The sequence below is a fragment of the Eleginops maclovinus genome, chromosome 18, assembly GCF_036324505.1.
Source record: "Eleginops maclovinus isolate JMC-PN-2008 ecotype Puerto Natales chromosome 18, JC_Emac_rtc_rv5, whole genome shotgun sequence".
Taxonomy (NCBI): Eukaryota; Metazoa; Chordata; class Actinopteri; order Perciformes; family Eleginopidae; genus Eleginops; species Eleginops maclovinus.
Window position 1 is genome coordinate 22,480,661 of NC_086366.1, and position 27,189 is coordinate 22,507,849.

Genomic DNA, 27,189 nt, shown 5'->3' on the forward strand with positions numbered 1-27,189 from the left:
ATGCAAATTAATTTATATCTTTTTTTTAATATACATTTCTGTTTTTTTTCTTTGATATTCTGTCTCTCACTGTGAAAACAAACCTATCATAAAAATGACAGACTGCTCAGTTCTTTGTAAGTGGGTAAACTAACTAAATTGGCAGGGGATCAAATACTTATTTCCTCCACTGTACATACATGTAAGTGTATACGTTCAGGTGTAGCCTTATAGTTAGCAGGTCAGCAGAACTGAAAACATTTATTTTACATCAAAGTTCTGGCATTTATTTTCGTGGTCTAAGAAGTAGACATAAAATGAGATTAAACAGATACGGCCAAAAAACAAAAAGTAGCTGTCTGACTCAAACTGGGGAACTTGCGTTTGCATTGTGAGAGCCTACGTCCACCTAGACATCCAAACTCCAAATACTTAATGTATTCTGTGTCCCCTAACTATATGGAACTAAAATAGTAAAGATTCTAAACTACATCCAACAATTTAATATTCCTGAATGACACTGTTTCATTTGAAAACACGACTTTGAACTTTCATAAAGACAGAGTTGTTTAACTTTGTGCTGTGATAGTGACATTGATTCTTATCTTAAGACAGATTTCAGACATTTAAAATTCATGACTTGAGTCCTGAAATTACATCGGTCAATGTGGTACGACCCCACACCCTTCATCATTTCCAGCAGTATCTTCTGTCACTTTTAAAGTTCCTTTGTCCTTCAGGTGTTTATGTCGGTGGACGAGCCGGATGCGGGGAGCCAGGAGACCCCCAATGGAGAGGACGGTACCCCCACCATGACCACCATGGTTCCCCCTGCCGTCCTCCCCCCAGAGGAGCGACCTCTGGTGGAGTTTGACTCCCCCGACTCGGGTCTCCCCTCCTCCAGAAACTACTCAGTGACCTCTGCTCATTCCCAGATCCTGTCCAGCATCGACGACGGGCAGAGCACGGAGGAGGAAGGGGGGGGCGGGGAGGAGGGCAGGACTCCGGGTGTGCTGGGGGGGCGTCAGGACTCTCTGACTGAGGACAGGCTGTGCAGTCAGCTGGACAAACTGGTGACAAACGGAGGAGCTGCCGAGGGGATTTCACCCTCCCTCTCCTCATACACAGTATGTACAGTTTACACACGTGTCTGTTCATCTGTTTACGACTGAGGCTGAGGCTGTGAAACAAATACACAACTGCAAAAACATTGGTCTTACATGCATAGTCAATTCTTTTCAGCTATTTCACCTCAAGATGAGTAGGCAAGATACTTGAAAAGAAAACATCCAAACAAGTCCATTCAATTCAAATTCAAAGGATAATGGTCCTTACATATACACAACTGCGGTGTAATTACTTAATGTATGAAAACCTTAGATCACAGGTTCCTCAACAGGGGAACCTACAAAACAAAAATATACATTAAAAAAAGTATGAAAAACAACATATAAATGACAATAGTGAGTGTTTAATAGTGTTATGGCCTATGGAATGAAACTGTCTCTGAGTCTGGTGGTTTTTATCTGATGCTGCGGTACTGCCTGCCAGACGGTAGCAGACAGAACAGCTTGTTGCTGGGGTGATAGGGGTCAAAACGTTGTTTTAAAAAAAAAAACTATTTTAGGCAATTTCAGTTATTAGATTTCTCCTAAATTCACCAAAAGTTAGCATTAGATATTGCCTGGTTTGCATATTTAGAATGACATTTCAGAAAAGGTGGAATAAACATGCTAATTGGGTTAATTAAAGTATCAACTAGAGTAGTACAGTACCCTTTATGCATTCTGTCCTGTTTATATATCTGTTCATTCAATCTGACTGAGACACTCTGCAACAAACGGGGATATCTTGTTCATTTTGAGGGCTAAAAACACAAAATACAAATGAAGGTCTTAATTTTACTGACTTCATCTTTTTGTGTCTGTAGATTTCTCTTCAATCCGTGAAAAGTTAACATACGATAATGCCTCATTTATTGCATTTTTAAACATAACCTTTTAGGAAATTTAATAACATACATTCACCTACTAATGTTGTTAATGTTTCTTGGTGCAGATCGAGCTGTTGGACACCGTGGCCCTGAACCTCCACAGGATAGACAAAGATGTGCAGCGCTGCGACCGCAACTATTATTACTTCACCACAGCCAACCTGGAGAAACTACGCAACATCATGTGCAGGTATGTCCAAGAGGTATTTAAACCTTTCAAATAAAGCTGCTACAAACTTTTTTCTTATGAACACAAGATCAAATAATGTGTAATGTGAAGGGTGACGCTTAGTAACAAAACCACAGAGAATGATCAACTGACTCGGGAGTTACCCCAACCTCGATGGACATCTTTTAGCTCATTGTTTTGATTTTACATTAAACAATTTTACTTCAGGAGTTTTTGTAGAGCAATAATAAAGCAAAAACTTAGTTAATATTTGGCAAGTTATATGACTATGTATCAAGGATGTCACAGACACAACACTATTTGCGCTACTGGACCAGTTCTAGGTTCTAATGGAGTGGGATAAAACAATATAAAAATTGACCAGAGACCAGTATTAAATGAACAAGCTGGCACTTTACTTATGTGAACAAATACAAAACATTAGAACAGTTATTGAAGAAATACACAATATTATTTTGGTATCTAATTCAGTTCAGTTCTGTCCAGTCAAGAAGAATCCACACACTCCTACCACTCTACCATCAACTGTCAAACCGTAAGCAGCGGATCCCCAAACTGGCACCGTGAAGAAGAAGTCTGTCCTTAGAATGAAAAGGAGGAATCTTCACTCGTACACCAACTTCAAGCCGAAACAAAAAACCTGACCTGCATAACAGGTCATATCATAAATAAATAAGACTATCAAATGAAATAAATATGGCTTCACAATTACCATGAGACAAGACGTTACAGCTACGTTGTGTAGACAGAGCTATCATGTAATAAAACTAAACATTTTTCATCAAATACAATGTACATTCATGTTTGGTTTCCTTAATAAGCCGTAAAATATCAGCTCCTCAACAGTTTGTCACATCACATTTTAAGCAGACAGTTTCAATAAAGTTGGTTGAAGCTCACCAAAACCGCTGTGGTTGATTAAGATATGATGATTCACCACACAGTATTATTTTCCAACTTCTAAATCAACTTTTCACCAAAATATTTCACTCGTTAATTCCTCCACTTCTCTCTTCATCTGTCTGCTTCTCTTCTCTCGTGCGCTCTGAGCACCTATCTACACATGACAGCAAATGTCTTAAAGGGGAAGTGTGTTGTCCTCACTGCAGTGTAGCAACTGTAGCTATACAACCAGCTAACTGATGCAAAAAGACGCCGGTCGTAGTGACATTTTTCTTGCCGTTTACTGTGGCTTCCAACATCATCTTACATGAAAACTGTAACAAAAGAATAAAGTTTGACTGTTTTAGCATAAATGTTGTAACTAAGTGTAGTCTTTCCTTTATAAACAGTATTTTAACATTAACTTATTAACCTAACAATGAATTTGTACTTACGACATTTCCTCTACTGCTAACAGCAGATGGATTTCCCGGGCATACATTCGGATTGTTTACTTTCCACTCTGCAGGAAATGGCCGTTCTAACCCCAAAACCGAGAACCGATCTACAGCTTGTCAAATTAAAAGTCCCTTAAACATTTTGCCTTAATGGCAACACAGGAAGCGTCACTTTTCTTGTCAGCATACATTTACTTGTTCCCAGTAAATGATTGTAAAAACCGTTTTTAAATGACTCTTAATCAAATGAATTTCTGCATTTCAATACATTATTTATATTTATTGATGTGATATTCTAATGTGGGTTACAGCTACATGACATTGCAATTAATGGTAATGTTGCTTGATATTTTCTTACTGTTAATATAAACATAGCACAAAGTAAGGACATTTGTGTTTGTGTTGTAACAATGCTTCTTGGCCACCAAACACCAAAAGCAACAAAAAGCTGTTTGGCATTGGCAGAGAAGATTTGGCAATTTTTTAATGGCCGCAACCCACATACTCAGCTCTGCTGCTCATCCTACAAATGCATGTTCCTCACAAATGTGGCACCATTTGAAAGGGAAGAAAACTGGCTTTCCAACAGTATAAAATTTATTGGCAAGAAGCATTGTTAGAACAAAGAAATAATCCACCAAACAGGCATTTCCTTACGTTTTGTGCTAGATTTATGTTCACCATGTCAATTTAAAGGTGATCATGTGTTTGTGCTAACCCTAAGTGGCCTATTATTTTCAAATGTGCACTTAAGAACATTACCTAAGTGAATTTAATAAGTGCCATTCTCACATGTGGATTACCTGTGGTGATTTGATGTATTTGTGTCTGCAGCTTTGTGTGGGAGCATTTAGAGATGGGCTATGTTCAGGGCATGTGTGACCTGCTGGCTCCACTCATGGTCATCCTGGATGATGGTGAGAAGAAAGAATCTTATTATATATGACTGACTGACTGTATCTACCATTGTACTAAGAACAGATGAAAACAGCACCAGTAGCTGTTAGAGAATTATCCAGTTTGCCTACTTGAACAAATAATAATGAAAACAGTCAAAATATAAACCAGAGTGTTAGTGAGGGGTTTTTTATACAACAAGCATACTTAGCTGAAAGTATGTGTGTATGTCAGTAGGTTAAAGTGGACACTATGATGAGGTACACTTTCCAAATTCAGATTATGACATTACTAAAATGACCATTTTAAGCTTTTTTCATAACATTGACATTTGAACTTTAGATAAAAAATGTCATTGTGACCAATTCCTTTCTCTTTATTCTTAGATGTTTAAATGTTTTGTTTAGAGCTGATGTCTGCATAGTTACAGATAAGTTGACAACACTAATTGTGTGATCCAAGTATGTCAAAAAACATTTGTTGAAAACAACATAAAGTGTAATAACTTCCAAAATACAGATCATGTTTTATCTTAGCTTGTTGGTATTTTCTCTGCCCTTAAAAAAACTGCTTGCAAAATTGGAGAGAGGCACAAACCTGGGGTTCAAAACTACACATATTTGAAGATTCATTAGAAAAACCTCAAGATAATCTTCAAATTGTAAAAAATATTTACACTAGTTAATGAAAATAAAGTTGGAAATAATACTTGTTGCTGAAAAAAATCCATGTGAATTCCCATTTTCCTGTGTGTGTGTGTGTGTGTGTGTGCGTGTGTGTGTGTGTGCGTGTGCGTGTGTGTGCGTGCGTGTGCCTGACACGCTCAGAGTGCCTGGCGTACAGCTGTTTCACTCAGCTAATGAAGAGAATGAGTCACAACTTCCCTAATGGTGGAGCCATGGACACACACTTTGCCAACATGAGGTCCCTTATCCAGGTGATGGATCATTCTTCCTCTGTGAATGTGTGTGTGTGTGTTTGAGAGTGTGAGACGGAGTGTGTCACTTCCACTCAGTCCCTCTGACACTCTCTGTGCTCTTACTCTAATGTCAGATCCTGGACTCTGAGCTGTTTGAACTGATGCAGCAGAACGGGGATTACACTCACTTCTACTTCTGTTACCGCTGGTTCCTGCTGGACTTCAAGAGAGGTGAACGTCACATCCTTTAGTCTCACTCATGCTGAGCCTTCTGGGTGTCACACTGCTGAACACACTCACACAGTTAGGCATCAACACCTGTGGGGAATGCTCTGGCTGGTAGGAGCAGTGGAAAGTAAGACCTCACATTCATTAATCACATTTTATTTATATCGCCAAATATCACAAATTACACATTTGTCTCAGGGGAGATTACAACGTTAAGTCCAATTCTGAGCTTCTTTACTTGAGTATTTGTATGCTATGCTTCTTTATGCTTTTCACTTTCCTATCTTTTGGATCAAATTATTGTCCTATAGTAATGCAAAATATATAAAACATATGTTCAGCAAAAATTTCACAGTGATACACATTTGTTTATTGTCAACGTGACATCATACCAGCAACATTACACCTTTTACTACCGATTGATATGTCTATAGTCTATATATGTAGAATACATTACAGAAACCAAAACATATATATATTTAAATATATTTTTAAATAGTTAAATATTCAGCACTGATCTCCTAACCTTTTACTCTCTTGAATAAAAGCCAATAAATCAACTTTTAAAACTACTTAAAATGTAATATTCCATGATTGATTATATTCATAGAAAGATATCACTGGCCATGATTAGTCTTTAGATGCTAGCAGCATTATCACAGCTGAAATGCATAACCTGTGCAGTATACTATTATTCCTAAAATGGCTATGACTTTTGTCCTTTATTCAAGTACACATGTTCAACAATTGGAAGGGATGCAAACCTTCAAAAATGAGTAAATAAAATAAATATTACTACCATCTTAGGAAGTGATAAATTGGTATTGTGTACATCCTTATGAGGTCTAGCATTCAACAGAGGTGAAACCATGGTAACAAGATATCTTAATGTCTTTTTTAGTAGCAGTGCATGTTGTAAGTATTTCCTTGGATGCCTTTGTGATTAACATTTCACAAAAAAAATCTGTTTAATGAAACACGATAGTGTGTCGAGATATTTGTGTTGCTGAATCTGTTACCATTGTACTTAGTCGTGATTACCTTTAATCGATATATGCATTTTTCCGCCTCGCCCAGAGCTCCTGTATGAGGACGTGTTTGCGGTGTGGGAGGTGATCTGGGTGGCTTCCAGGATTTCCTCGCAGCACTTTGTCCTCTTTCTGGCCTTGGCCCTGGTCACAGTGTACCGTGAGATCATCATGGACAACAACATGGACTTCACTGACATTATTAAGTTCTTCAATGGTAAGAGAATACACATAGAGTAAGGTGTAGTGAATTTAAATTGATTTGGCTGCCGTCCGTTGACAACAGACATTTACAGTTGGCTCTGACCAGTTGTATTGTGTTGAGAAATGTGTGTGATGAGTTATAAAATCTGTGTTTGTTGAAGGTTTCAAAATGGGTTGTTTTATTCACAAAAAGGTTAGGCATAAGAGCTTGTATATCAGTGTCTTGAGATACGAAATATTCAGATAAAACAATGTTTCATACGTTCACATAAAAAGATCTTGTTGAACTTAAGTAGTACACATCACCTATGAACACTACCACACCCCACCCAATACAGTCAAGAGATATATCCTTTATAATGAATTAAGGGATACATGGTTGTAATAGTTGACCAAAAGTAAGAGACATTAGTTTAATGTTTAGCTAACAGTAATTAAAAGAACATTTAAAATTGCTAGCGAAAACTGATGGCTACATGGTTAGCTAAAAGTAATGGGCAGATTGCTGAGTTAGTTAGCTGAGAACTAAAGGCTAAATGGTTAAAATATTTAGCTAAAATAATAGATGAATTGTAAAAGTTGTTACCTTCACGTTTTTGATGAAGTGTTAAAAAGAGTTAGCTAAAATAATGGGTAAAATGGTAAGCTAAAAGTAATATACATGTTGTTGAAGCTAAAAGTGATAGATAAATGTGTAACTTAAAAAAATAAACCATTTTGTTAAAAAAAGTAAGCTATAAATAATTGAATAAGTGGTTGAGAAATTAAGTGATAAGTAATAGATAAATGGTATAATAGTTATCTAAAATAATGGAGGAATTTGTGAAATAGTTAACCTAAAGTTTTTGATGTAGCCTAAAGCCTAAATGCTTATAATGGATAAAGTGGTTAACTACAAGTAAAACACCAATTCTATAAATAGCTTAAAAACAGTGGATAAAAGTTTGAATAATGAGCTAAAAATGACACAGACATTGTTTAAATAGTTAGCATACCTGGATGTATTTGATAAATAGTTTGAAGTTAGCTAAAAATAAATAGATGAATGATTTAAATTCTTAGCTTTAACTTATGGATGACTGGTTGAAATTCTTAGCTAAACGAAATAGAATGGGTACCCAAATAAGCATTAGTATCTATCATTCCAGAAGCATCTGCGTGCTTTGAACAAATTAGGTTATAAATATCGACGTCTAACAACATCTAAATACAGAAGTGTTACTTGTTAAAGTTGGTTGTTCATGCAGGTGGTGTGTAATCGATTTATTTATATGTTCTAACTGTAACTCCTCTAACTGTGTGTCTCACCCACAGAGATGGCTGAGCGTCATGATGTCCAACACATCCTGAAGGTAGCACGGGAGCTGGTGCACAGAGTCCAGTCTCTGATGGACAACAAGTGACTGTAGAGGACTGTGAGGATTCGGTGGGGGGAGACACTCAGCTCTCCCTCTCCCCCCACAGAGAGACAATGTTTCCTGGCCTTCACCTTTCCAGAACAGGCCCTGGGAGTCCAGGTCTCCTTCCTGCCTAGATGAAGGCCGTGGGACTGGGGCAGCAGCGCCGCAGGAGCAGCCTGACTCTGGAGTTTCGATCTGTTTACATTTACCTTCACATGGAATGCCCATGGTGTCCGTTCAGACATGTGGATTTGTCTGCATGCTTGTGAGTTTGATCACACTGTGAACACATCCTTGAGTCTCCCCAGTCCTACAGAGCTTGTGTGCGTGCATGAATACACACACACACACACACACACACACACACACACACACACACACACACACACACACACACACACACACACACTTCCAGACAGCATTAGCTCTATCAATACTGCAGTTTTATAGAGTGACTCTGAACCAGAACATGTTGGATGCTTGTCAGGATGGCAAAAGCGTTCTGAGTGTGTGACAGATTCCTCCGTGCGACGCCAGCGGAGGCCACGAGAGTGCAGGATTTACAAACAACATTGTCCAAGGAGCAGAAGACTTAGCCAATAAGAAGTTTTCATTAGTGACCAAATGGACTGTGCCAACTACCTTTTCATGAGTGCTTTCTACTATAAGCATGTGTGTGTGTGTTTACCCCCCCTTCCCCCTTTTTTCTTTTTGTCCAAGAGTTCATTCTCAGACAAATGTTGCCTTTATCAGTAACAGCCCAAGGTACTTAGTTGCACTTTTTTATGAGGCTTTCCTTCCTGGTGCCTGTGAAAGCCTCATCTCAGTTGTTTTGGGGGCCGGAGGCGCCACAAGCGGCCAACTGTTGAGAAGCCCGGGATAAATTGCAGCCAACTTTCCTGAGCATGTCAGTGAGCGGGTTATCCTTCAGAGTAACGTGGCAGCAGAGCACAACAGCAAAGACAGAAGCACACATGCCTTCCTCCCTACTTTGATATGAAAATTGTGCGACTCTATTTTGTAGTACCATGGCTTCCCCCACCAGTGGTGCTAAGGTCATGGCTGTTGTAATCAATCTGGTAGTTCGGGGCATTTAATAGCCGCTGGAGGAATAACTATCCTATGATTACACAGATATTGCACATTTCTTACACATTTCAAGTTTTAAATGCTAAGGTTTTTTAGAATAAATATCTTAAATGTCACTGTTTATAAGCAGAAGACTCTTAAAAAATCAGTGTTTTAAGAATCCTGCAGCCCTGTTTCAGTTTGCTTCTGCACGGTAGGCTGATACGTAAATAAAAGATAAGAATGTTCATTTGACTCAAACACGTATACCTACGTTTCCAGAGCTGTATTTTGAAGGACGCTAAGCTGAAAAAAACCCTCAGACTAAGGACACATAAAAACTGTCCAATTAACGAGTATTATAGACTTGTAACTGGTGAGAAGTGCCACACAGAACAAGACATTTGATTAAACAAGAATGGAAGGAAATGAACAGATTGATAACTTTATCGATAGTTGTCTTCTCTGTTAAGAAAAAGTCTGGCATTATTTTAGATTTGATGTAATTGTCATCAAAACCCATGAAAAGCCCGAGCATTTCCATTTCACTGTAGCCTCAGCCTGAATCCCATACCTGCTGAGGACATGCATCTGGAAATATAGTTTCATATTTTAAAAGGCTCTTGCCTATGTAGCGTTACTTTAAAAAAGTAAATATTTGTTAGGAATATTTAGAATCGATTTATATGTATTTGATGTTGTACTTAAAGCAGCAGGAATTCACCTAATTTAAAAAAATGTAATTGCTGCGAATTTGGAGTTTTTGTCAGGCAGTGAAACTCTATGACACTGTTAAACAGGATATAATGATGTAAACACACACACACGCACACAAACACACGTTATTTGGTTACATTATTGTTGATTTGGGACTTTTCATGGGATTTGTAGACGATACGAAGCAATGAAATATTACCAGCCTTGTCCTTAGAATGAGTCGATGTACGCTCACTGTCAGGAAAGGTGGTTGCAATTGTCCCTGTGGAACCTGATTCTCCTCCAGCCTCTGGAAATAAAACCTGCCTGGGCTGGGTATGTATTTAACGAAGCTGCTTTTAATGCCAAACGCCCTCTAGTGTTCAGTGAATCAGTATCAGGTTTGTCTTCACAGTAACAGCACAGAGAACTCTCCTGTTTGTATCTGAAGGGAATCCGGGACATTTTTGATACGGTTTCCCCTTCCCCTTTTGTCAGTGTGACCCTTTATCTCCTCGCCTCCTTAAAAATGTCCAACACGGCTGCATACGATTGGTCATCCAACTCGGACCTGCACCTGTGATTCAAGTGCCAAGAGTCTTCCCCAATCCTCAAGTGTACTGTAGTCATCCGGCTCTCTGATTCGCTAGTTTGATCCCAGGAAACGGGCGGGGGCGAGAGTGGCTGTACCTTGCTGCAGCCTCTCCCTCCTTCACCACCCTGAAGGAGGAGGGTCTCCCGGGGGAACTGGGGCCCGTAGCAGAGCTTTTCTTCCAATCAGGACATTGTGTACCAAAGCCTTGAAGCAGCCCCCTCTGTGGCATGACGACAACGTGCAATTTCATACTGCATCTCCAAGACTGACTGTTTAATATGTGTGTCAAATATTTTTGAAAATGGTGATTCTTTATCTACTGTGTGATTTCTGTCGTTTGAAACCCATTAGAGTCTACGTTGCTGTAAATATGACCTGAAAGCCCGATATTTATATGAAGACAGTGAGAACATATATATATATATATATATATATATATACACAACTTATTTTGAGATCTATTTTTTATGTTGGTTTTAGCAGCACTAGCTATAGGTGTGTGGGATGTGTGCAGGCTGTGTTACACGTTGACTGTTAAGTGTTCTTTTTCAATGTTGTGCACTGACTTCAAATTTCTATTTATTTAGAGAGCCAATGATTGCATTGCTGAATATGTATTGGTAAGGATGTATCATTTGCCTTGAATGTAATGTATTATTAAATCAGAGTTTGTTCATTAGCGGGCTGCTCCATGTTCCTCTCTGATTATAATTGTCCCCGTTAAGACCAGAACATACCGCTCCTAGGAAGGTAATCAAAATATATATGTTTAAAAGGCCCTAAAGTTCCCTCTATCTGCCAGCGCAGCAGTTCTTCTCACCTCCTTAATAATAATAATAATAATAATTCATGGTATTTATTTTTAGCTCTTTTCTAAGTGATCAAAGTGCAGGGGTGTCCAAACTATGACCCGGGGGCCAACTGCAGCCCGTGGTCCATTTTGAATTGACCCGCAGCAAATTCCTAAAGAATAATGGAAAGAATAATCCTAATATTACACTTCTTAAATATATATATGTACAAATATATTACACAATATTCATGTGTTAATGGGCCCAATTTTCAAATAAATGAAAGTTGAAAACATCTCCTAACAAATGTTATTGATAACCCTGCCCATAGTTAATAGGGATTCAAATAAAATAATCCCAATTAATGGAAAGCTGGGATTTCTTAAAGCGTATATTAAATTATCAAGAATAATTTTGCTACGTTTGATTGATTTTGCGAACTGATAACTAAACTAATGAGGCGATATACATCACCTCTAGTGAGGGGCCCCGCCCTTATTTGGCCCTCGGTGAAACATGTTTGGACAACCCTGCTGTAGAAAATACCCACAGGAGCAATTTAGGGGGAAAGGTCTTGCCCAAAGACACAGGTCAAGGCGGGATTGAACCTGTGCTTCCCTTAGTTTGGTTTTCTGTCCTGCAACTTTACTGTTATAATTGAGTCGCACCGGTCTCACTGGTCTCACCAGTGTCAACATACAAAGCTTTGAGAGCCCGCTAGCTGCATCACACCAAATAGAAACCTGACACAGTTAGCATCTAGTGTCACCATTCAACCAAAAATAACCAGACTGACAACAGGTTTAAAAAAAACAACAATGTTTATCATGGTTGATACCGATCAGTACCCATGACATCGCACAATACAAAGGCATGAAAAAAGTAACATTAAAATAGGTATTGCATCTTCCAAAAGCTAACTTTTTCATTCATAAATGCTTCTTGCGATCTGGGTTCACTGCAGTTTCTTACAACAGAATCACAGAGTTTGTTTGTCTAAATAGCCAGAAATAATGTCTAAAAATCGATGAGTGTGATGTGACACCAAGAAGAACAATCAGCAGACATTCTGTGGCTGTGAGAAGTGTTAGTATCATTTTCTGTACAGTACAACATCCAAGGCCAGGAGTTCTCCGAAGACTCCACTGAGGAGACGCTCCTGCTGTGGTCATGTGACCGAGGCCCAACACACACGGGGAGACGGGTGAGACGATGTCCATGATTCTCTCTCCGACCGCTCCTCTGGTCCTGTTAAGACATCACATTTTATAGTCTTAATTAAAAGCAGTTTCATGACGGCCTGTAAACTTTATTAGTTTGGGTTTCGCCCTCTTACCACTCCCAACACGACATTTTAGGAAATACCCTTATCCACTTTATGGCCAAGAGTTAGAAGAAAAGATCTAAAGCGCTTGTTATGATGACAGAGCTAATAGTGGGTTAGCTTAGCATAAAGAAATATAGCCTGGCAGAAATGGTTAAAAAATAAATCCCACCACAGCATTCAGGCTCAAAATAAATAAATTCCATCTTGTTTGTTCATTGGTATAAAAAGCAAAGCATTAATACACCATTTTTTTCTCATATCTGTTCATATATTTGTCAAGCAAAAACGACAAACACACTGATATATATATATCAGTATGAGATATGTATATCATTGTTGACTGGTCATTTCAAGAAGTCATCTAAGGACAATTAGCATTTTTTTTACTGGTTTCTCAGTTTATTTAAGACTATATATGAATTTGATTAATCACAAAACAGTAAACAGACTGAACCATAATGAGAAGAAATATGATTACCATTAAACATTCTTCCAAAGTTAGTTTTCTTCATGATTGGAACTATACTCTCATTAAAGTTGGGCGTAGAATGAATACATGAACACCACATACCGAACGTTTTGATCTAAGGTGGCAGGAAAGCTAACAGGATGCTGGGAGAAATGTTAAACCAGAAGTGTCTGTGGACCCTGTAGAGGTCTGAGCAGAATACCATCTGTACTCTAGTGTAAGTAAAGATCCTGTGAATAAAGGATGTAAAGTATTAAAAGTTGAGGAAGTTAAGGTAGAGAACGTTTTAATGATTTTGTAAACTTAAGATTAACGTTTAACAGGAACTTCAAATTGTATGACGTCATCACCCTTATAATCATTGAAAACGATGGAATAAAATCCTCAAACTAAATAATGACTCAAAAATGGATTCATCGGATTAAATATGTTAGACTTTTTCAATAAATCAACTCTTTTTATGAGTATACTAGTCAGTTTCATTAGTTGGCTGCCGTGTTAATACAATGTGCGTTGAGCAGGAGCACGCAGTGAACATTTCGTTTGTTTAAGTTAAAGCACAAACAAATGCGCATCTCGTTAGATAAAACTACAAGTTCATTTTCAACACATTTTGACTTTACAAAGCTCTGGAGCCACCACTGGAAACTTATTCTACAAATAGGAAAGTATTTTCTATTTTGGTGCAGCCTAATCTCATCTGCAACTGTGCGATGCGTCAAATGCAAAAAAACTAAGAAAATAAAACCGGTACAGCATTTGAATGTTGATGTAGAGTTTGTTTCCAAGAAGTTGTGATGTGCCTCAAATCTCCAAAGTAACTAGCTCAGAGGAATGTAATGGAGTGTAACAGTGTATTGCGTACCTGTGTGTGGTGGTGATGGCACCCCCGCTGCTCCTAACTGGGGTTGGGTCTCTCTGCAGACTTCTGAATCTGTATGGCGGAACAGAGATGAGACACACTGAGGTTACAGTCTCAGTGAGGAATACAAATACCAGCATGTAAAACAAGGAGCACCAAGAAGATGTTCCAATCAGCTGAATCACTATCTCATTTTCCCCTTATTCAATGAAAATAGAGGGCGGATTGTGTTGGAGAAAAAGGCATTATTAACAAAGCAAAAGCAGAAAGACTCTTCTGAAGTGAGTTCCTACAGCATGTAGAAAAGAGATGCAGGTTGCTGTGACTACCAGAGGAGGGCACAAGTGCTCTGCAGACAACATCTCTTAAACCGAGAGACAACATAAAGAGACTCACAAACAAAATAACCACTACAGACCAAAAAACATGGAGACAATCATGAAGCGGAGACCAGATGACAAGCTGTGTTTAATGACATGAAACTCAGGAGATGTGTAAATGTGAGCATAAACGAGATCTTCCACTGATCTGCAGATGGTCCAACTCAAATCAAAAACTGGATTTGTTTAAAAAAATAAAAAATGATAGAGAAGCTAAACAACAGGCAGGAATGTTACTGTACCTGTGATTGTTCTTTTAGGAAATCTGGTAGCTGAAATTCACCCTTAAAGACCTGGAAAAACAAAGGACCAGGTTTAGAGCTCCATGAATGTGTTGAGTGTGCATTAATGCAACATCTGGACTACCACGGTGAAGATTTACTGAAGAGGGTTTCTGCGTGTGTGATTTCTCCTTGGCCACAGCTACACACACTCCTTCAGCAACCTGTGTCTCATTCCACAACATCTACACAGGAAGTCACCTCCAGAATGAAAACAACGCAAGAGCATGAGGTCGTACTGTCAGCCCGAGAGAGTGAAGAATGTGGAGGGGAGAGGAACACCAGCGTGATGACAGATGGAAGCTGAATATCAAAGGACTCACAGATAAACACATGAAACAGGAGGAGACGGCAGCAGAGAGACAGCTCGATCCCACCGTTATCACATCTCCTCCCATCACGTTTGTTATTTATTCAGCTGTCTGCAACGAGTGGTTTTCCTTTCGCTACAGTATATTTAACACGGCTAACTTAAATACTCCATTCTGATTGGTCATTTGGCTGTCTGCTAGTGGAAAAGTACAGACCGATGTTTTGATTAAGGGATTGTATGCAGTTGTATCAATCTGCAGAAAGAAGTACGGTCAATTTCAATTAAGCAGTGGCCACAAAAATACTATCCTCCATCAAAAAATATAGAATATTCATTTTGATATTTTGGAGAGCAAGGATAAAGGATGGATAAACTGTCCTCAGTGAAGAAAAAAAAAGTGTGCTTTTATTTATTTTGTTTTTTTTTTTTTCCTTTTACCTAATTTATTTATTTATACTTATTATTATTTTATTGCATGTGTGGAGAATGTGTTCTGTATTTGGAATAAGGGGAGAAAAGGGGGTACATATTGGTATCATGCTCCTCCTTGAATGTGTTACCCTGTGAAAATTCAATGAATATATAAAAATTAAAATTAAAAATTAAAAAAGTGCGAGACATAAGGAGGTTAAAAACACAATGCTGGAGGACAGAGAACGCAGCAGAAGAAGAAGACAGACAGTAAGTAAACACTAACGGAACACAGTGTGGGCTCTGTTTGATGGAACAGAAAATGTGAGCAGACTTGGGACAGAAAACCTGGAACAGTGGTCCCGCCTTTTGAAGTTACGTAGCCACAGTTCAGCCGGCTACTAACTTCAGCAGAAACCTTAGCCGAAGCAATAAGTACATTTCCCCGCTGTGGGTCTATTAAAGGATTTCTGATTCTGAAGATCATCAGACCAGAACATTTAGTTTAAATCAATATGTTGTGTCAAATTAAATGTAGCCCTAGACATGTTGTGCAGGATGTTGAGTGTTTACGTATAGAAAGGTTAAAGACGGAAACAGGTTTGCTTGTTGTGTTGTGTTTGTGGTTTCTCATTGCTTTGTGTTTCTGTTGCTCTGACTTCCTCTCTCTCTCACCACTAATCTCAACTGCACTCGAGACATTTCCAACATCCACATGCAAACAGAGGACTCAGGCAGTAAACAAGGGCACAGACTGACTGACCTATTAAAAGAGAGATTTTTTACGTGCTTATTTTTATCTTATAGTTACAAATGTTTTCCTCCTTTTGATGGTTGACATAACAGCGCATCTACACAAAACATATCCAGTGTTGAGTTTTATTTGATCAGATAATGATTGTGCTGGACCTCCGTAGTGTGGGAGGATTGGATCAGAAGTGTTGTGCCTGTGCCTGTGCCTGTGCCCCCCACCCCCCCACCCCCCGAGCTCTCAAGATTAAACTTTTCCAAAAACCTATTCCTTAATCCCCCTGCGTGACTTCATGCATGCTTGCGTGTTTGCCTGGAGTGAAGTCAGCGCCAGAAACTGAACGTAATCTCACATTATTTCCAACACCAGAGACAGGGAGGCGAGCGCATGTTTCTGATTTCCTCCCGGGAGCCATTTTGCAGCTTTCCCCCCTCCTCAGCGTGTGGAGGCTCCGGGCCAGACTGCTTCGAGCCCGTCCAAACCTTCTGCTCACACAGAGAGGAGAGGAGGGAGGGAGTAGTGGAGCAGAATGCCCTCTAGTTGGACAAAAAAAAATATCTAAGTGCCGGAGCTGTCTGCCTCAGATCAATGTGTCCTTCAGAGGACAGAGAGGTGAAGGGCGACCTCTGAGGAAGCCCAGACTTCATGGCTACATGTTGGGATCTCCGCCGTAACATGAAGTCGGCCTCCTCCTGTCAGACCTCCAGGTCTGTGACCCCTGAAGGATCTGTTCAAGAAAAGGAGGGATATTCATTTGTTGAGAGTCACAGCCGCTTCGAGCCTCGGCATATAAATAAGATGAAATACAGCTCAGCCAGATCAGAGGGAGCTCTGCCTGCCAATCATCTGTCTGACAGAAGTGACGCTGCGCTGCCTCCCTGTCCCACGGTTAAATGAAAACACTCTGACCTCTTTTAAACTCATATGAAGGTGTCTGTCAGAAGCACATTGTTTCTTCTAAAAGTGAGTTGGCTTCGTATTACAATCATAGGTAGTCAGTACATCTGAATGAGTGAGCTCGGAACTATTTGTCTATACCAGGGTTTTGTCTAAACCGGGTAACGGGGCGCTGCACCCTCTTAACCGTCGCCGTGCGCCCGCAATCCAACATGCAGATTTTCCCCGTAAAATGTGAACGTGTTGCCAGAAAACAATATTTCTGTTCATCAAAAACTGTATAATTACTCCATAAATATGAAAATCGTGTCAAAATGTTAGTCAAATTGAGTTTCAAAGGAACACTGAAGTCGAGTTTCCTCTTTAGTTGTGAAAAACGAGCCAACTTTCTCCAATTACATAACTATAAAATGTGGTAACAGATCCCATGCTTGTTTTACACGTTCATTATGATAATGATTATGAGAGTGGCTTTGGAAGGAGAAGGGACAGGCTGTCAGTGTTGCCAACCTGGCAACTTTTGGCCAGACTTACTGAAAGTAAGAGCTTTTGCTGCACAGCTACGTTTAGGTTTGGATACTTAAAAAATGTAGCATTCTCGCGGTAGCTTCACTAGAATACCAAGAATAGCTTTTTATATAAACAGAACAAGGCTTTCTCTTCCACGCTGTGCTACATTCTGCTAATCAACATATGTTTGCTTCAAAATAAGAGCTCCTATGTCACAGTGTATCTCCTAGATGTAAATTCAAATTGGACCAAAGTTTGGTAGAGCCTCAGAAGAGCCCAGAGGCAGGGTTTAGCACAGTGGGGTCAGCCAAGGTGCATGCTGGTACAAGCAGCAGGTCAGCCCAGTGTGGAGGAGCCAAACTCAAGCCTGCAGTGCTTCAGTCTCAGTATTATGGCAGGGGCTCCCTGTGACTAAGCCCCAGTCCCGGGGGTTTAAATGTGGTAACAGCCCAGTGCATTTGAAAAGCTGCCAGTGCTGAGCCAGGAGCGGCAGGGGAGACTGTTTGAGCTGCACAGCAGTCAACTTCCACCCTCCAGGTTTCCAGGGATATTGTTACCTCAAACAGAGTGCTTTTTATCCAAACTACACACTGAAACTCTTCAGGATTCTTTCCTTGTGTGTGCGATGCTTGTGGAGTCAGGGGGCTGTAATAAGCTTTGATAATACAAACTCGTATCGACCAGGCTCAAAAATCTGTGTTTGTAGATTGTTTTTCGAGAGAGGAATAACTTGAGAGGACGCTTAATGATTTTCCTTCCCTAATCTCCTTGTAGCAGATCTTTCCCAGGGGGCCAACAGACACACAATTAATCTGTTTAAAGTATTAGGATTTACCTTAAATCAGGTCCCATTATCAAAAACTGTTGAGTACTGATAGTCTGCTTTGGATGCAAGTTCAGATTAATAGAGTGGTGCAGTGATGACACATTTTTTAGGCTGACTCGCAAATTGCAAGGCAAGAGATTCCTAGACAAAAAGCAATGGGATTTCTCCATTTGATTATGGTATTTTGGTAGCGTAAATGTAATTGCCAGGAGTAATAGCTAATGCTAGGCTATAAACAAACTACAGCTAGGTCGCATCAACATCGCTAAGCTAAAGGCGTGATGAGGCTTAGTAGTTTATTTAGTCACTTGTTAGCATCCGCTATCTTTATGACACAGGAGGTTTTAGGCATTCACTAGTAGGGTAATTACTGATGTACTTTATGTCTGATATCCAACCAAAGATATTATTTAAGGGTCTAACCACAATGAAAATGCTGAGTCATTTAAGGATTTTAGGTATCAGTTCAGCACCACTTTATAACATTGTTAACTTACTGTTAATCATAGGTTTGAACAGGGAAAGTGTGTGTACGGCTGCTTACATTCAGACAAGGATTAACATTTGAAATAAACAAATGGAATCTAAATCATTCAGAAGAGTTTGTTGGTTAAACTATGTTAACAACATCTTCATCGAGCACCGTCAGAATGACTGTGAGCTCAGAGAAACCTCCTATTTGAAGCTTTATTTACTAAATGTCAAACAAGTTTTCTATAAGCCAAGCCTTCAAGTAAGATATCAAAGTATCTTTGCATTTAGTATTAAAAAAAAGCCATCTTGAAGCAATGTTGATACGAGTTGAAGGAATTAGACACATGGATCATTGAACATTTCATGTGCAGTCCTCATTACTAAATCTTTTAGTCACTTTCTTTTCCATGCTCGTATAGTCGATGGTTTTATAAATATGAGTCTCTGTGGAGGTCTAAGAGCCAAAGAGCTTCACGATGGCTGAGAACTGACGCTGGCCCCGGATCAATACGATGTGATAAGCCTGCACATCAATAAGACTTCTAGCAGCAATATGAAGGAATCGTTTCTGCTGCAGAGCAGAGCACAACACGCCGGACGAGGAACTCTGCACACATTCATTCTCATCTCTCTACTTACTCATTATTGTTACTGTGGGAAAGTGAGAACTTATCGATCCCAATATCCATTTCTCACCAGGGATCGGAACAACTGCAAAGCCACTTAAAAGCTATTGATCGCAGCTTCAAGAGATGGGCCCAAGGAGCCTCGTTTAAAGCACGAACCACCTCTCCTGACCAGCAGTCAGAGGGGAGGCCTCGACAAAAACAACACAACTCAGGGTGTTGTCATTTTAACAAAGTCATTAGTTGAGGGTTGCAGTAATTTTATCTTTTTATTATTTACTTTTTTATGCAAATTCTGTGAACTGAGACCCTGATCAACATCAAAAGTATGAACTGAACCCACCCCAAGAGGGACTATTTTTTATTACTGTGTTAGAGATATAAAAGATCCATGACTACAGATGTTTAAAACTAACAACAAAACAAACCTTTTTCTGACAAGGTCTAGGTCTCTTCCCTCTCATTTTAGTGCAACTGGGAACTAAGCATCGCAACGGGTGCCTTGACAAAAAGCAATGGGATATCCCCATTTGATAATGGTATATTGCAGAATATAAACTTCCCGCCCAACACGGCAGGATAATATAAATCAATACCACCTTGTGATTATGGAAGGGTTGCAGTTTCGGTAATGTAGAAATAAAACGCTCATGTATTGCTATAAAGGAACTATCACAGTCATATGGCTGCTTATAACCACTGCTAGGCTAAAGGTGGACTGTCGGCGTGATTCACCATCATCATCATTTTTATAATATCGCAACACCTTACATCACATATGTCACTAAGTTCTGAAGTCGCTGCTCATTATTTTAGCCATGGATGTGCACTTAGTTACATATTTTATTCGAGATGAACTAATGTGTGCTTTTCATCTACAGTATACTAATATTTTAGCTTGTTCTGTATTATTGTATCTTTTTTTATCTGGTATGTCACTCTTGTGTCTATGCTTCCGATTCTGATGGCGTTAATTTAGTCACTTATTAACACCTGCCGTTTTTTACAACAAATAAAAGTTTCTGAGGTTCAAAAGTTTAGTACGCTTGGGATAACCACAGTACTTTTTTGAGCTTCTAATCACAAACACTCTTAAAAATGTGTTGGCTTTGAGACGAGGGAACCATAAGTGGTAAAAAAAAAGAAGTATTTTCTTGGTATTAGGACTCTTTACTGCCCCACGTTATAAATAATTACCTTGAAACTCTATTTCTTAAATCTATACAAGACAGAGGACTGACTCCGTTAACTGTTTTGACCACAGAGCTGATACTTCTTGAGACTGGTGTTCACTGGCAGTAGAAAACAACTGAGCCTCATTGAGATAAGGCAGCCCTCAACAGGTCAAGCTTCATTAATCATCCAGATCGCTCCGTCTCCACAACACAAACATTCGGTTCAATGGCTGCTTCCAAACTATGTATTCACTAAACAGTGAGAACCAGGCTGCATATTCTGTGGTGAAATTCAGGGCTGAAAATGAGATGGGACAGAAGGATAAATGTTTGGATGGGGCTGGGTGAAAACCCAAGACAGCGAAGAACATTTCCACATGTGGCTTCATCATACAGTGATTTAGTTCAGGGCTGCTTTCCAGATGTCTTAGGCAATGCAGCAGAGAATATTAGGGAGGGGGGGTGCTACTAATGGAAAAAAAATATTCTCAGAAGTTGATGACTAAAACAACAATAAAAGCAGTCTTGGGGACTCAAGAAGTTAAACTCCCTTGTCCTTGTTTTGTGTAGTTCATTTCTGAAACTACAAACTACTGTTTTGTACCGTAAAAGGAATAGAATTGTTGTTTTATTTTACCATTGCTTTTCTACTGTAATTCAATCCCTTTGACAGCCCTGCCCCCCTTCTTCTTTTAATGCATTCTTCAGGCAGCCACCACAGCACACTCGACCTTTCACCTCCGTGTAGTGCCTGGTGCCCGCATGTGAAGACTGTTGTAGTTGTTATGATGTTACTGACGAGTAAGACAACAGACCCCACTTATTAACAGGGCTTTAATAAAAAATGGCCTTAGAAGTGTTTTAAAAAGTGGGAGGTTTTGGACATACATTCAATTGTGTAGCATTTTCTGTAGTAGATTTTGTTACAAATCCGTATCTGATGTACAAGCATGAAAACAATAGTGCAGCCCCTGCAGCTGGGATGACGCAGGGAAGTGGCAGTAATAACGTACAGATGAACACAGCATAAATCTAATCAGAGGAGCTTAAACACGCACATGTTGTCGTCCAGACACGGAACCCTATTGCGAGGACAGTGTTAACTATTTCAGAGAGCGGAGGCGGAAGAAGACATGGATATTTACTCCATCCAAAATATGTAAACAGGACCAAAGGCACGTTTGAAAAGCATTACCATGCGCAACATGATGCTAACATGGCTGGAAAAACACGAGGATTTGAAATCAGACCAGCACACTGACATATGGCAGCCTTGATAGAAAATTGGTAACATACAGAATGTATGCCCACCGTTAAAGTAACAGACCAACATTTGGGAAATGTGCAACTTTGTACTTTTCTTAAGATGAGGCATTGTAATTTTAGGAGCATTTCAACACAATGGAATATTGATCAGCAACAGCTGTCCGCAATGTCTCTGCAACCTCAAAATTCATGGAGCCAGATGCAAAAAGCTGTAAGCATATTCTAGAACTGTACGGGATTGACCATGATCTGTTGAATGTGTTCAATTATTTTTGGAACTCTTGAAAGAGTCGCCTGGTAGTAGGATAACAAACCTGTGCTGAATGTTCAGTTTGGCCCTTATCAGTCTCCACAGGTGTGTCGGGCCAAATGTGGCTCAGGGGATAATAAGCATATACCGAGCAGTGTTTTGATCCCCCAGCAACCCCAAATTACTCCAGTCGCTTTGGATAGAAGCTTCAGTTAGAATAACATGTAAAAGAAAAAGTGAGTGTGGCGCCCGCCCCTTGGGTTTCAGCTGGGAGTCAACCATTCAAAATGCACAAATACTAAATAAAACAAAAGACATTTTGTATAGCTTTTCCACTGTTCCAATCATTTATTTGAAATAAATAAACTTTGATTTACAAAGTTAAATATAAAGATGTATCGGCTGTACACACTGTTTAGGCCCTTCATCATCCTTTCTCGCCACACGTACGCATTTCTTCTCAGTCGTTTAAATTTGAGACACTGAACTCTTTTATTATGGCACATCCTTAATCACCAGTGTGCCCGTCTATAATTCCTGCTACCCAGTCAACAGAGCTACTAATGTAAAGAATGGCTAAGAAATAGCACAATTTTATCAAAGTGTGAAGGTTTTAAACAAGCAGCATCGTATTTCTTCCGCTTAGAAAAAAAGAACTCCACGGTGCACGAACAAATAAAACTGTGACAACAACTTTATGGCAGCACTGATCGAGTTTTTCTGTAACTGTTTGACTCTGTTCACAGTTTCTGATGCACTAACAACGTCCAGGGCTCCATATTTTAACCTCATTTCCTTTCTCTTTCTTGATACTCCTTAACGGTCAATAAATCCTTGACTGTCTACTACTGGATTAACAACGTGTCACGTGTTCTGAATTGGCCAATTAGATCAAGTATTCAACTAAGCCATGTAATAAGAAGATTTAAATCCTACAACTTAGGTATATTGTTCAGAGGAAGTTAGGATCACACTGGTGACTTTGAAATAAAAGGCAAACATATAATAAAACAGTTGTAACAGTTTACGTCCATCTGAGGTTGAATGCATCTTGTGAAGAGCATTGGAAGAGGTATTTGCAACTCTGCCACCTAGTCAGATTTTTCCATCTGTTGATGGTCACACACATTTTCCAATAACTTCACAAAGGAAAAGAAGAGGTTCCCTTTCCCCTCAAATGGTACACTCCAAATGTTTTCCCTTGGAGTCACAACGGTCTTGACAACATGACAAATTGCACCAAATTCAGTCTGTTTTTCTGTCCTTGTTCCCCTTCTTGGTTCCTTTCAGATTATTGGAAAAACAATGTAAATGCTTCGGAAAAGTATAATAACTCAAACTGGGTTCCAGACAAACCCATCAAGCATTATTGGAATAGCTGTTGAGATTTCCAGAGAGAGAAAAATCAACCACACAACACACTGAGAATCTTCTAGTAAAACATGTGGCCAGTGAGACATTTCCTGTGGGAATGGCAGGAAATAGTGTTAATTCTTTGCTCAAGCATCACTGCCGCATGATACGCGTCAGGATAAGAGAGGACACACACACACACACACACACACACACACACACACACACACACACACACACACACACACACACACACACACACACACACACACACACACACACACACACACACACACACACACACACACACACACACACACACACACACACACACACACACACACACACACACACACACACACACACACACACACACACACACACACACACACACACACACACACACACACACACACACACACACAGGCTTCAGTTACCATGACCTACACCATGACACCGATGCATTAGACTGTAATACTATCCTTAACAAGAGCAAAGACCTGGTCTTAAGTGCAACTGTCTGCATATGAGTAACAGTAATGGTAGTCTGTCAAAGAGAGAAACAAAGTAGATGATTGCATAGCATCCTCTTAATCTAGTCTTAGCTAATAACATTATTGTCCATGTGTGAATCCGTACTGTCCTGTTTTTTATTCCACTCTGCTGCTGCTTAAACTCCTGAATTTCCCCAATAATTCAGGATGAAATAAATGTACATCTTATCTCCTATCTTATCTTAGCTCAACACTAACATTGTTTCAACAGCGATAGATGTATCAAAGACGTTCTAACAAGTTGTGTCACATTTAATATCAGACAAAAAAATCCAGTAATCAGGAAAAACTACTGACCTTGCTCAGTCAGTAACAAAGCGTACTTACTCATTGATACCATTGGGTGTTTAACGCACATCATGTGAGCCATTCCTCATATTTCATTCTGTTGTCGCACAGTCCTCTGTAGATTTAGCAAATTACTGTTCAATGCTTCCTCTGTTTTAAAAAAATGAAGAGACAACAGCAGCATTATCAGTTTCTCCGGTTTGACTATTTCTAGGTATGTCTTTGAGTTAAATGCATTATTTTTTGTACTTATTGTATTCTATAAACTACTGACAACATTTCTGTGTTGGAATTCAACAGACACTGGAATGGCTGCCATACAACAACATAACAACATAATATATGAACAAGTCGATTTTCTTGTTTATATGAAAATCAACAGAAATGTTTCTACGGGGTGTTGAAAAGTTAACTGTTTTTAATTCAAGGTGTCTGGTCAAACGGTGAGTCCGGAAGCATTTCCCCCAGTTTTATCTGGTATAATGGCCTTTATGAATCAGGTCCTGTTTGAAATATATGTAAATATGAATCTTTGTTTTTATGATAAGATCAATAGTAGACACAACGGCTGAAAAGACTTAAAGAAAATACTCAGACACAAGGAAAGAGTTCCAGCCTTTGTCCTTGAAAGCATCAATCAGCCAGAATGCTTGGCCAGCAGTCAAACAGGGGAGAGGTCAAAGTTGAAAACATTCCAGGAACTGACATGTTGCAGTCTTTATTATCACTATACTGTAAATAACACTATGAGAAAATAAAAAAAATTTCACTAATTTACCAGCCATAACAGAAGGGAATGGCAAACTAATGGCAAACTGACACTCTTATCCTAGATCGGCAGCTTATTTGTCGAGCAAGGGTATGAAGTCATCTTCTTCTCAGTGGTTTTAATGCTTTGTCAATGATTCAAAATGAGTATAATGTGTACTTAATAATATTTAAGCATCTTAAAATGCCAAATTCAAAGCATCGAGAGTTCTTTTTACAGCTAAACTGGTCGTGTTAAACCCTCAAAATTCTAACTTCTGGTTTACAATACATTTTCATCATCCCTTATGAAGAAATTGTGCATGTTAGCACCAGGAAGACCTTGAATCCACAACCTTTACAGATCTTGACGGATAAAAATAAACAGAGAACTGTGTCCTCTGGCTCAGACATAAAGTATGCAACCCAAAGAGAGGAGCTGCAGAGCATGTCACCTGATAGCTCAGCTTGAGGAAAAGGGTTTAATAAAACATATTCTGCTCCAAAAATAGCAAAGGGTTTGACATCTGGCAAAGATATCAGTGCCACAGCAAAGAAGACTACGCACATGCACAAAGACTATGCAGGTACAATCTGAGAATCTAAGGCCTGCCTCCTGTAAAACTCTTTAAGCAAACAGACCTTTAAACCAAATCTATGTTTTCGGGGAAAAAATTACGTCACAGGGACAAAAGCATTGTCTTAATAGTTGTCATGTGACGTAAAGAAGTAACCGCAATAGCAACCAAAGCTGGATAACCCTGATAGCATCAATAGGGCTGGCCACAGAAGATATTAAACTACTGTTTGCACAGGATCAGCACTACTTATACATGTACAGTGGGGCAAAAAAGTATTTAGTCAGCCACCAATTGTGCAAGTTCTCCCATTTAAAAAGATGAGAGAGGCCTGTAATTTTTATCATAGGTATACCTCAACTATGAGAGACAGAATGAGAAAAAAAAATCCAGGAAATCACATTGTCTGATTTTTAATGAATTTATTTCAAATGATTGTGGAAAATAAGTATTTGGTCAATAACAAAAGTTCATCTCAATACTTTGTTATATACCCTTTGTTGGCAATGACAGAGGTCAAACGTTTTCTGTAAGTCTTCACAAGGTTTCACACACTGTTGCTGGTATTTTGGCCCATTCCTCCATGCAGATCTCCTCTAAAGCAGTGATGCTTTGGGGCTGTCGCTGGGCAACATGGACTTTCAACTCCCTCCAAAGATTTTCTATGGGGTTGAGATCTGGAGACTGGCTAGGCCACTCCAGGACCTTGAAATGCTTCTTACGAAGCCACTCCTTCGTTGCCCTGGCGGTGTGTTTGGGATCATTGTCATGCTGAAAGACCCAGCCACGCTTCATCTTCAGTGCCCTTGCTGATGGAAGGAGGTTTTCACTCAAAATCTCACGATACATGGCCCCATTCATTCTTTCCTTTACACGGATCAGTCGTCCTGGTCCCTTTGCAGAAAAACAGCCCCAAAGCATGATGTTTCCACCCCCATGCTTCACAGTAGGTATGGTGTTCTTTGGATGCAACTCTGCATTCTTTCTCCTCCAAACACGATGAGTTGAGTTTTTACCAAAAAGTTCTATTTTGGTTTCATCTGACCATATGACATTCTCCCAATCCTCCTCTGGATCATCCAAATGCCCTCTAGCAAACTTCAGACGGGCCTGGACATGTACTGGCTTAAGCAGGGGGACACGTCTGGAACTGCAGGATTTAAGTCCCTGGCGGCGTAGTGTGTTACTGATGGTAGCCTCTGTTACTTTGGTCCCAGCTCTCTGCAGGTCATTCACTAGGTCCCCCCGTGTGGTTCTGGGATTTTTGCTCACCGTTCTTGTGATCATTTTGACCCCACGGGGTGAGATCTTGCGTGGAGCCCCAGATCGAGGGGATTAGCAGTGGTCTTGTATGTCTTCCATTTTCTAATAATTGCTCCCACAGTTGATTTCTTCACACCAAGCTGCTTACCTATTGCAGATTCAGTTTTCCCAGCCTGGTGCAGGTCTACAATTTTGTCTCTGGTCTCCTTTGACAGCTCTTTGGTCTTGGCCTTAGTGGAGTTTGGAGTATGACTGTTTGA

General features: G+C 39.6%; 2 protein-coding genes across 3 annotated transcripts in view; one reads left to right on the forward strand and one right to left on the reverse strand.

Annotated features, from left to right (window-relative positions):
- The window catches only part of sgsm2 (small G protein signaling modulator 2), a 95,529-nt gene extending 84,332 nt beyond the window's left edge, over positions 1-11,197 (forward strand). Inside the window, 7 exon segments of the mRNA XM_063907948.1 lie at positions 720-1,106; positions 2,038-2,162; positions 4,337-4,419; positions 5,227-5,336; positions 5,453-5,549; positions 6,624-6,791; positions 8,093-11,197. Coding sequence (XP_063764018.1) covers positions 720-1,106; positions 2,038-2,162; positions 4,337-4,419; positions 5,227-5,336; positions 5,453-5,549; positions 6,624-6,791; positions 8,093-8,181 — 1,059 coding nt within the window. The 3' untranslated portion in view covers positions 8,182-11,197.
- Positions 11,198-12,130: 933 nt separating this feature from the next.
- Positions 12,131-27,189, reverse strand: part of tpst1 (tyrosylprotein sulfotransferase 1) — a 39,646-nt gene continuing 24,587 nt past the window's right edge. Inside the window, exons 4-6 of one of the 2 annotated variants that reach the window (XM_063906816.1) lie at positions 14,609-14,659; positions 13,990-14,058; positions 12,131-12,576 (exon numbers count right to left, since the gene is read on the reverse strand). In XM_063906816.1, the coding sequence (XP_063762886.1) occupies positions 14,023-14,058; positions 14,609-14,659 (87 nt within the window). In that variant the 3' untranslated portion in view covers positions 12,131-12,576; positions 13,990-14,022. The remainder of the gene's footprint in view (positions 12,577-13,989; positions 14,059-14,608; positions 14,660-27,189) is intronic. The other variant, XM_063906817.1, reaches the window with a different exon arrangement.